We start from the raw sequence: 11,583 nt of genomic DNA, 5'->3' as shown, positions 1-11,583 counted from the left end.
AAAAAAAAAAAAAAAAAAAAAAAGACTCTAGAGCAGGAGGAGCCAGAAGGAACGCTGATGTGGCACCACTGTGGTGAGCGAAGCAGAGAGTGGTACTAAGTGAGGTTATAGAGAGCTCACGGCACCAGAGTTTACAGGGATTCAGGTCTCGGCATTGGGAAAGAGTCTGGAGTTTATTCTGAAGGCAAACCAACATTGTTTTTTCAGCATGCATCTTTAAAAAAGAACATTTCTCTACATAGTGAATCTTATCTACATAGAGAATGAACTTAATAATTCCATTATAACCAAATACCCAGTTAGGCCAACTTCTCTAATAGGTCCCCAAAGGACATTTTGTTGTTTTGTATAAACCAGGATCCAGTCCAGGATTCATGCACTTAATCTGGTTCTTACGTTCCTTAGATCTCAATCTCTCTCTTTTAAAATAAACCTTGTATTTTAGAACAGTTTTAGAAAAATTGCAAAGATAGTACAGAGTTCCCATATATGCTGCACCTAGTTTCCTCATGGTTATCGTCTTACATTAGTATGGTACGTTTGTTACAGTTAATAAACCAATATTGATGCATTATTACTAACTCAGGTCCATACTTTATTCAGATTTGTTTAGTTTTTCCCTAATAATCCTTTTACTGCTCCAGGATTCCATCCAAGATACTGTGTTACATTTAGTTGTCATGTCTCCTTAGGCTCCTCTGGGCTGTGCCAGTTTCTTAGACTGTCCCGTTTTTCTGGATGACCTTGGCAGTTTTGAGGAGTACTGGTCGGGTCTTTTGTAGGTTTTCCCTCAGTTGGGGTTTGTCTGATATTTTTCTCATGATTAGAGTGGGATATGGGTTTTGGGGAGGATGACCACAGAGGTAAAGGGTAAAAGGCCATTTTCATTTACATCATATCAAGGGCATATGCTATCAACATGACTTATCACTGTTGATATTAACCTTGATCACCTGGATGAAGTAGTGTTTGTCAGGTTTCTCCACTATAAAGTCACTCTTTTTATTTATTTATTTATTTATTTATTTATTGGCCATACCTTGTGGCATGTGGGATCTTAGTTCCCTGACCAGGGATTGAACCCATGCCCCCTGCATTGAAGCATGGAGTCTTAACCACTGGACCGCCAGGGAAGTCCCTGAAGTTACTCTTTATCCTCCACCTCCCCCCCTTTCCATATGGTGCTGTTTGGAAGGAAATCACAGCATCAATTCTCTTATATCTTTTTTTAATATAAATTTCTTTATTTTTGACTGCTTTTGGGTCTTCGTTGCTGCGCGTGGGCTTTCTCTAGTTGCGGTGAGCGGGGGCTACTCTTCGTTGTGGTGCGCGGGCTTCTCACTGCAGTGGCTTCTCTTGTTGCGGAGCATGGCCTCTAGGCACGCGGACTTCAGTAGTTGTGGCACGTGGGCTCAGTAGTTGTGGCTCGTGGGCTCTAGAGCTCAGGCTCAGTAGCTGTGGCCCACGGGCTTAGTTGCTCTGCGGCATGTGGGATCTTCCCGGACCAGGGCTCGAACCTGTGTCCCCTGCATTGGCAGGCGGATTCTCAACCACTGCCCCACCAGGGAAGCCCATCTTATATCTCTTTTAATCATTAATAGACTCTTTTTTCCTAACACTAATTGTTGAAGGATCCAGACCAGTTCTGCAGAACGCCTCACCTTCTGAATTGTCTAGTTGCCTCTTTATGGTGTCATTTCGTTTGTTCCTGTAACTGCTTTATTTCCTGTAACTTAGAAATTAGATTGAAAACTTTTCTAGAATCAGGTAACACACTTTTTTTTTTTTTTCATGAATACATCCTGGGCAAATGTGATTTAAATTTTTGAAAGGCCATCCAGGTCTGCCTCTAATTTGTGATATCTGGGACTCCTCTTACTACGACAGGCCTCACACATGTGTGGACATCCCAGCTTCACTCACAGCCCCACAAACACTTGCCTGGTGGCCACTCATTGGACTTCAGCGTGTGCACACAAACAGCGGGGTTCACCGCTGGGAGTCAGGATGCAGGAAAGAGGCCCATGCAGCTGGGGGAGCAGGTTTAGGAACTGGAGCTCTGGGTATGGGGGAAGGGGAATGGGCTTTGGGCAGGCTCCCTGGACTCTTCAACCTATGGAGAGGGCCAGAGTGAGGCCCTCGAAACCTGGGCTGGGGGCAGGAGCCCCGGTTGCCCAGGTCTAAGGGTGGGAATAGCTCATGTCTCTGCCCCTCTGGAAGATTACTATGCTGAATAAATATCGTGAAAAATTGGTCACTTTAAGATTTCTCCAGTGTTAGTACTTCATCTCCTCCCTTTTTGGAACTCTGCCCCAGAGCTTCTGCCGCCTGAGTGGTGACAGTGACCCCTGCAGAAGCCCGTGGCTAGGCCTCCACCTGAGAGTGATACAGCTCCTTCAACTCAAGCTCTTGACTCTGGAGAAACCTTTGCTGAAAAGAGCAGTCTCCCAAGGCAAGTTTTTACAGGATCAGGAAGCAACTTTCCCAAGGCAGGAACACTCTTGAGTTCCTGGCCCACTGAGCTGGGAGCTTTGCCAGAGATCAGGGCTGGGCCTGGGTTCTTGCCCTCCTGGGCAGCTTCCCAGAGTGGGTGACCAAGCCCTGGACCTGGAGTCCACGGTCCCCACTTCTCCACTTTGTAGCCAGTCTTTGTGGATGAGTCCTGTCCCTTCTCTGAGCCTCATTTCCTCACCTGAGCCTTGTCTGCCTCGCAGGACTGTTGTGGGGAGCAGAGCGTGTGCGCGTGTCTGTCTCCGTGAAGGTATCGATACTTTGTCTAGAATTGTTGGTATCATCTCCAGTTTTACTTTTCACAGCCGCTGTTTCCTTCTCTTCTTCTTCTTCCCAACGTCCCCAATCCCAAGAGCAGCAGCTTTCTTAGCATCCCAAGAGCAGCAGCTTTCTTAGCATTGAATCTCCCTCCGTGGGATCCTCTGGAGATTAAAATTCTCTTGTATTTATTGTGCATAACTTAAAAGGAAAGTCCCAGTGGTGCTTAGAAGCCTATTTTGTTACTCTTGCTGTTTCCTTTTCTGTTAACGTCTGTGGTGCTAAATGGGAAACACTGTCGGTGCTTATTCTGTGCTGGGCTTTGTAGCTTTGAATCTTTTGTCTCTGGTGGCAGATCTGAGATGGTGAATCTCCATGAGATCAGAGTGCCTTGCTTACCTTTGTTACGTCTTGAATGCTCAGGCCTTTCGGCCTGGGACGAGGATGGGGCCGGGGAATGTGTGCAGAGTCCCGGCCACGACCTCGTGCTGCAGCCCTGAGTGCGTTTGGCTCTGGAATAACTGCCGGGTTCGATTGCCCATGGCCATGGTTTGGCAGAACCAAAACCAATGTTGGTTTGTTGGCAAGGAATATAGAGAGTTTGGTAAGAGTGGGGCTTTGGGGTCAGGCAGGCCTGGGTTCAAGTCCTCGCTCCCCGACTTAACTCTGGGCCTGTGATTTCCCTTCTCCCATTATCGGTCAGGTGGGGGAGGATTAAATGAGATAAAGTGCCTGCAGCTGCAAGGTCCCCTAGGTATCCAGACCCCTTTGAGGATAAACAGTTCCCGAGTCTCCCAGAGAGGTGAGGTAGGATGGGATAGTGTCTTATCACCCACCTGTTCCAGGGATTCGGCCCTTCCGGAAAAGCATCATTGAATGATAGGAAAAGGTATGAAAGTTGATCTTTATCCTCACAGTGGGTGTCCGGGTAGTAGTAGGAGGAAGTACCACGGGGAGACAGGCACTGGTCAGGCCGGAGCCACCCTCATTTGGGATGGGGGATAGGAAGCGGGTGAATTATCAGGAACCAGATAAAAAGCCGGGATCCCAGTAAATACTTGAATGAGCGAGAGAATTCAGAGCTCATGCCCCAAATAAAAACTCTGGCAGGCTTTGGCATTAATTTGGGAGTGTTGGACTGAAGCACCATTGGTTGATTCTCTGGTGTCTTATATGCTGTGTGTGCACACCTGCACCATTCTAGATGGTGTATGGAGATGTAAAGGAACCAGGAGATAATTTTCTGCTTCCATGAAAACTGGCTGATTCCTAGTATGTCACGGAATACTCGGCAGTTTTGTTACTACAACAGAATGCAAGTAGGTGGCCTCCCACGATTCAGGTTAAATCGCTTTCCTCTGTTCTATTTCATGCAATACCTGTAGCTGCCACCAGATGGTGGTGGTGTACTGAAAAAGGCTGGTAGATGACTCCTGAGCCGCCTCTGGAAAAATAGGATTTAGTAAAATTGAAGATAGGCATGCCGCGTGACCCAGCAGTTACAATCATAGGGTTAGGTACGTGCACGTCCAGACACATGCAAAAATGTCACCAGCAGTATTGTCTGTAACAGTCCTAAACTGGAAACAGTCAACAGTGGAATGAATTATCAATATTGTCGATATTCATACTGCTTAGCAAGGTAAATGAACAACCTACAGCTCCTTGCAATTATCTTAAAAACATAACGTTAAGCAAACGATGCTAGACACGTAATAATATGTGCAGTGTGATTCCATTCCTGTAAAGTCCAAAAAGAGGCAGAACTGAATTATAGTATTTAGGGGTGTGTGTGTAGTAAAATTTTTTTTATTAAAAATTTAAAAGGTCCTGCTTATTGATTTAAAGTTATTTTTTTGCATTGTTACAAGTCAGGAAGAGGGTCACCTCTGAGAAGGGGAGAGAACTGAATCAGGAAAGAACGTGCGGAGGCTTCTGGACTGATGACAGCGTTTCAGTCTTTGACCTCAGTGCTGGTTACATGGGCACTTGCTTTCTCATTGTTAAACCCTACCTGTACGTGCCAGCCCTTTCTCTGTGTGTGGGTTGAAGATATGCCCTGTGCCAGCCTCCGAGGCTATAAACAGGTGCGTGCTTGGTCCATATCTACTGTGTGCCAGGGAGGGGTCTTACCTTATTTAATTCTCTCTTCCCGTTTTACTGATAAAGAAACCTAGGCTTAGAGAGATGGAGTTGCTTGCTCTGCTCGCCTGAGTCCCCTGGGGCATTCCTGGGATTCTAGCTAGATCTGCCCACCACAGAGCCCTCGCTCCATCCTCCGTACTCTCGGGTTCCCGTGTACCTCCTTCTCTCACTGATCATATAGTGTCCTGGGGTCACACATCTTTCTGCTTAAAAAGAAATTCCTCAGCCATCCACTTGTTACAGGAAAGAGGTGAATTCAAGGTCCTCACCCCACTGCTCCCTTCCACACCAGCTGGGAAGGCTGGCTCCAGGCCCTTGCGCCCTCCCTCCCCGACTGGCAGAGACCAATCCCCCTTCCTCTCAGTTCTAGGCAGAAGCAGGGTGTGCGTGTGTGTTTTATTAATTTATGTGAATACATAATTGACTCACATGGTACAGAATTCAAAAGGGTAGGTAATAAACAGTAACTCGGTCTGTAGCCTTTTCTGGAGGCAACCATTGTTACTAGTTTCTTGTGTATTCTCCCAGAGATATTTTAGGGATTGATAAACAAATACGTATATATTTGTTTGTATATCTTTTTGCATATCCTACACATGTTGTAGTATACTGTATCTATATTCTGCCTTTTTTTTTTTCAGCTTAGCACCATGTCTTGGCACACCTGCAGTATCAGCCCGTAAAGAGCTGCCTGATTCTTTGTAACTGGGGCATGATGTCCACTGCATGAAAGGACTAACATTTAGCCGGCCCCTGAGGATGGCCATTTAGGGTTGTTTCCATTTTGCTCTCATGAGCAGTGTGACAGTGGGTACCCTTATTTGTATGTCATTTCTTACTTGTGGGAGTGTACCTGTAGGGTAAAATTTTAGAACTGAAATACAGGTCAGAAGTGCGAAAAGCCATGATTTTTTAAAATTTAATTTGGTTTTTTTAACTTATACAAAACATATCTGTTTAAGTCAAAACTGTATTACGAGTATGGTCTCACTACCATTCCTGTCCCTTCCACCCTGTTCCCCCCTCATATGAAACCAGCAAGTGTGGGCATATACATATATGTATATTTGTCTCTCACCTTCTTACGTGTAATAGTAGCTTTCTCTGCGTATACATATATGTATATTTGTCTCTCACCTTCTTACATGTAATAGTAGCTTTCTCTATATGCTGTTCTGTCCCTTGAATGTCTGCCCTGAAATTTCAGAGAGAACCATCTTCAAGATACTGAAGTTAAAACCCAAGAACAGATAGCCCCCAGTGAAGATTTTGACCTGGGATTGACCACGGCCAGCCCAGTACCCTGGGGCGGGCGGGTCCTCAGCTGTAACGGTCTTGAGCCACTGTCTCCAAGGACTTGCCCAGCCCTCTCAGGCACCAGGTGCTGGCTAAGCACTTGTCAGCATGACCTCATTTAATCCCCAGGACAATACTTAGACCCTCCTGTCCCTTCCAGCACCATTGCCCTCCTTGCTCTGTGACCTGAGATCCCCTACCTGCCCTCTCTGAGCTGCCAGCTTTCTCATCCCAGACTGCACTAGGGTTTTCTCTTTTGTCTCTCCCGGGGGTTCCTGTGGCTCCCCACACCTAGAAGGGCCCTGCCTTTGCCTCTTGTTGTCTTTCTCTCTATCTTGCCAGGTTTGTCCAAACTATGTTCATCCACCAGTCAGAACTTGTTCTCCTTTTTGCCTGGTGACCAGTTTTTAGATTGCAGCAGGATCGGCAGACAGTGAAATGCACGTAGCTTAAGTGCCAGTCTGATGAATTTTTAAATTCATTAAGCTATATGTACATCAATATAACCAGCACTTAAGTCAAGATACAGAATGTTTTCATCTCCCGAAAAGGTCCCTCGTACCCTCTGCCAGTTAGTGTCTTCCACCCTGAGGTAACCATTATTCTAACCTCTATCCCCATGGATCAGTTTTGCCTGTTCTTGACCTTCGTGTAAGAGGAATCCTACAGGATATAGTGTCTGGTTTCTTTCACTCAGCATAATGTTTCTGAGATTCATCCAAATTGTTACAGTATCGGTAGTTCATGTCTTTATATGAATAGGCCACAATTTGTTCATCCAGTCACCCGCTGATGGAGATTTGAGCTGTTTCTAGTTTGGAACCTTTATGAATAAAGCTGTTATGATCATTTTTGTACAAGTTTTCTTGTATACATAGGTACTCATTTCTCTTGGGTAGGTTCCTTGTATACATATGTGCTCATTTTTCTCAGACAGGCTTGGGTAGGAGTGGAATTGCTGAGTCGTAGGGTAGATGGATGTTTAACTGTGTTAGAAGCTGCCAACTAGCTTTGCACCGTCATCACGATGCGTTACACTCCTCACCGCCAGCATATGAGAGTTCCGGTGCTGCTCCCTCCCCGCCAGCACTTAGTATCATCAGTCTTTTTTTGTTTTAGCCATTATGATAGGTGTGTAGTGGCCTCTTACTGTGGTTTTAATTTTCATTTCTCTGATAAGGAATGTTGAGCACATTTTCATATATTGACCCTTTTGTGCAGAGTTTATCAAAGTCTTTTGCTCATTGTTTTTATTGTGTTGTTCATCTTTTATTGATAGGTAGGAATGCTTTATATATTCTGGATATGAGTCCTCTGTCAGAATCTATGAATATTTTCTTCTTTTGCTTTTTTACTTTTTCTTTTTTTCTTCTTTGGTATGAAGAAAAGAAGTGAAGGTGGTGAGGGGAGGGCCTCTTGGGGAGAGGGACTGATTAGGGTGGTCATGGAAGGCTCTTAGGAGAGGTGACATCTTTTATTTATTTATTTTTGGCTGCATTGGGTCTTCATTGCTGCGCGCGGGCTTTCTCTAGTTGTGGCGAGCGGGGGCTACTCTTCGTTGCAGTGCGCGGGCTTCTCATCGCAGTGGCTTCTCTTGTTGCGGAGCACGGGCTCTAGGTGGGCGGGCTCAGCAGTTGTGCCACAGCATTTCTACTTGCCCCTGCTCCTGGCTGAGCCTGGCATCTGCCCGTGGTAAGATTAGTTGTCCTTGTGGTTTCTGAAGGGACACCCTTTCCCACGGGAGTAGCAAAGGGCTCCCCATCTTCTGGGACTTTGGTCAAGTTACTCAACAGCCTCAGGTTCTTTCCCTTAAATGGGGGTGGTGGTACCTCTTCGTGGGGTTCAGCCATGTTCCCAGCATGTGTCCAGCGAGAACCCTCAGTTGCAGGCTCCGGAAATACAGAATCACTACCCTGTGGTGCCCAGTGATGGGGGGACAGACAGCAAGTAAAGAAGGTAGTCAGCAGGATGACCCCAGGTTGTGCTAAGGGCTCCACTGGGGTGAATGGGTGCTGAGGTAGACACTGGGAGGGACCTCTCCATCAGTGCCTGGAGTCCGTCTCCTGCTGCCCATCTTCCTCGGTTCAGGAGCACCACTCGGCCTCTTCCGTCCCTCAGAACTGCAGATGTCCAAGGTGCACAGGGTCCCAGGGAGCCATTCCATCCAGCCTCCCGACCCTCTGCAGTGCAGCCCTTTTCCCTGCTCACTGCTTTAAAATCCTTCCAGCAAACATTTGCGGAGCGCCCCCTGTGCCAGAAACCCAGGAAGTCTTGGGAATAAGACAGCCTAGGTCTTTTTTTTTAATTAATTAATTAATTAGGCTTGCAGCACGGGGGCTCTTCGTTTTCGCGCGTGGGATCTTTAGTTACGGTGTGTGGGCTCTTAGTTGCAGCATGTGGGATCTAGTTCCCTGACCAGGAACTGAACCCAGGCCCCCTGCATTGGGAGCGTGGAGTTTTAACCACTGGACCACCAGGGAAGTCCCAAGACAGCCTAGGTGTCGACCTCGTGGCACAGTAGCTTCTAGCGGGGCTCAGCGGTCAGTGAGCAAGAAAACCCCACGAAGGTTTCTCAGAGTTCTGAGCTTATGAAGACGGTGAGACAGGTGATGAGGGACGTACCTGGGTGTGGCAGGCAGCGGCTAATGGGGTACTCCAGGGAAACCACACTGGCCACGGAGCAGTGACGTGCTGGTTACTAGCAAGAGGGTGGCACCATGCAAAGATCCCAGAAGGATCTTTGCAGTGGGAAGTCCTTGGAGGCTGAATGGGTAAAATGTTTCCCTACCCAGGTACTGCTAGGGAAGGGGTGGCTGTACCTACCTGGAGTAGGCGGAGATCTTTGCCAGGCCTGCGCCACTTCCCTGCACCTGTCCCCTCTTGCTGGGAAAGAGGTCCTAGTTGGGTTTTGCCGGGCGTGTGGGGAGGTCCCCCCTTTGCTTGTTTCTAGAGATGCCGGGGAAGTGGGTGGGCTGTAACTCACTCCTGATTGGACACTCAGTACTGATCGGCCATGTTATGCAAATGAGCTAGAAGTTCGTTCTCTACTTGGAGTAGGAACCTAAGGGTGAGGGTGCCCTGATGGCAGGAAGCTCACTAAGGACCCACGAAAATCAGCTTCCCACATCGAGTGCTTTAGGCCTGACGGGAGAGAATGAGGGGTCTGGGCATCTTACCTGAGCAGTGGTTCTTAGATCCAGAACCACGGGTCTCTCACTCTGTCCTTTTCTTTTGTCCCCCAGATTCCTAGCAATAGTGATGTGGGAATGATGCTGAAATGCTTTAAACTCTCAATTATGCTGTTTCCATAAAATGGTGGACTGCACAGCTATTAAATGATGCCATGATTGTAGATTTATTGGCGTGGAGAGATGTTCACAGGACATGGTTAAATGAAAACAGCTGGCTTACAAAACAATAAGAGTATCACATTGTTATTAAATATTTATATGTAGTCACATTTAAAAATTGTGCGATGAAAAACATGTTAAATGGGTGGTAGGATTAAGGTGGTTTATATTTTGACTTCTAATATTTTTGACAGCTTTATTGAGGTATAATTGGCACATAATAAGCTTTACATACTTAAAGAGTATAACTTGATAAGTATTGACATGTGTACACCTGTGAAACCATCACCATACCTATATTTCTTAATTCTTCTAAAGTGATGATACACTGTGGGTTTTATGTTTTCTACTTAAAAAAAATAAACAGGAAAGCCTGTCAGTCATTGAGCTGGCTGAACCAGGAGGGAAAGGGATCAGTGCCCACTTCCAGAAGGTTGGGCAGTGGAGGGCAGGCAGGCCTTTCTGGAATCTGGAAAGGGAGGGCTGGAGATCAGAATAGACTTGGGATCCCTTGTCCCTGGGCCACCTTCTCAGGCCTGGACCTTCCCTGGGACTCAGTGGGCAGAGGAAAGATGGAAGGAGGCCCAGGGCTAAGGCATCCAGACTCACCTTGCTCTTCCCCAGGAGGCCTCTGCAACCTGTGCTCAGACAGGGCCAACAAGGAGCACATCCTGCAGACTGGGGGTGTCCCACTCATCATCGACTGCCTGTCCAGTCCCAACGAGGAGACCGTGCTGTCCGCCGTCACCACGATCATGTACCTGAGCTCGCCGGGCTCCAGGTCCCACCCTGAGCTGACTGCCATGCCCGTGGTCCAGTGCATGGTGCGCTTCTCCCTCTCAGCCAACGCGAGGCTCCGGAACCTGGCCCAGATCTTCCTGGAAGACTTCTGTTCCCCCAGCCAGGTGGCCGAAGCCCGCAGCTGGCGGGCTCACTCTGCCCTGGGGATCCCACTACCAAGGACTGAGGCCCCGCAGCAGCCCTGATCCAAGGAGCCTTCAGGCTGCGGCACCGGCACTGCCAGAGACAAGACCAAAATCCCTGTGGGGACTCAGGAAGTGGGAGCAGCAAAGCTCCCACTGTGCACGTTCTCCCCAAATGGTGCTTTGTCAGCCACTTTAAAGGCGAGTTTTCTCAGCGGGACAGGTGTTTACACTGTGATGAAAGGCACCAGGAGATGAGTGAGGAAGCCATACTTTGAGACACGTGGAGAAGGAAATTGAAGGGTGCCGTTTTGACAGGCTGACGCTCTCAACCAGCTAGAGGCAAAGGTCCTGCCTCCTGGCCCACCCCGCCACCAAGCTGTCACCCTCGTGTGAGAAGCAGCATGTCCCTAGACCCAGAGGCTCTGCAGATGGTGTTTCTCCTGAGGAACAGCTGGGCCTGGGGCTTAGGAGAATTGCCTGAGCTTGAGGAAATAGGCATCATACCTTAACAGAAGTGTCGGGAGTAATTCTGAGAAATAGAAATGAGAAGCCTTGTTGTTAAAAGTACTTCGGGGCCCTGGGAAGCTGGGGAAGTGTTGTGTCCACTGCTGTGGAGGCCGGGTACCTGTCCTGCAAGCTCTCCAGGCTGGGTGTTGGGCATGGTGAATGCTGGCCTGGAGAACTCTGTGGCCCAGGATTACACAGGCCTATCAGCCAGGGACCATGTTAGGGCTTCAAAGACGAAGACGTGGTTCCTGGTCTTGAGTGTCGCAGCCCAGTGACTGTTAACGTGGCCATCAGGCATTAAGACGGAGGCCATGAGGGTGACACATTAGAATACAGGCGCAAACTCTTCGAGCTGTTGTCTTTTCCCTTCACCACTCCATGGTACGTGCCTGGAAGCCCTGGCCTGCCTTCTCTGCCATCAGGGTTAGTGAGGTTGGGGGGGGGGGGTCCCTGTCCCTGGAAATCTGTCTCAGGCTGGCTTGGGGGATGCAAGTAAGAGAGGTGCTCAAGGGAGATAGGACCAGATACTGACAGCAAGCGAATGGCTCAGAGTCTAGTATCAGCTGCTCAGCACGGGGGAAAGGGTGTGG

At 48.0% G+C, this 11,583-nt stretch overlaps 1 protein-coding gene across 3 annotated transcripts in view; it reads left to right on the top strand.

Moving 5' to 3' along the window:
• Positions 1-11,583, top strand: part of ARMC7 (armadillo repeat containing 7) — a 13,241-nt gene extending 1,658 nt beyond the window's left edge. Inside the window, exon 3 of one of the 3 annotated variants that reach the window (XM_029211280.1) lies at positions 10,185-11,583. In XM_029211280.1, the coding sequence (XP_029067113.1) occupies positions 10,185-10,546 (362 nt within the window). In that variant the 3' untranslated portion in view covers positions 10,547-11,583. Of the gene's footprint in view, positions 1-5,555; positions 6,987-10,184 lie in introns of those variants that run through there. The other 2 variants (XM_029211282.1, XM_029211281.1) reach the window with 2 other exon arrangements.

The sequence above is a fragment of the Monodon monoceros genome, unplaced genomic scaffold, assembly GCF_005190385.1.
Source record: "Monodon monoceros isolate NGI ecotype Baffin Bay Population unplaced genomic scaffold, NGI_Narwhal_1 Super_Scaffold_9, whole genome shotgun sequence".
Taxonomy (NCBI): Eukaryota; Metazoa; Chordata; class Mammalia; order Artiodactyla; family Monodontidae; genus Monodon; species Monodon monoceros.
The sequence above is the reverse complement of the archived record's forward strand: the minus strand, read 5'-3'. Positions and strand labels throughout refer to the sequence as shown.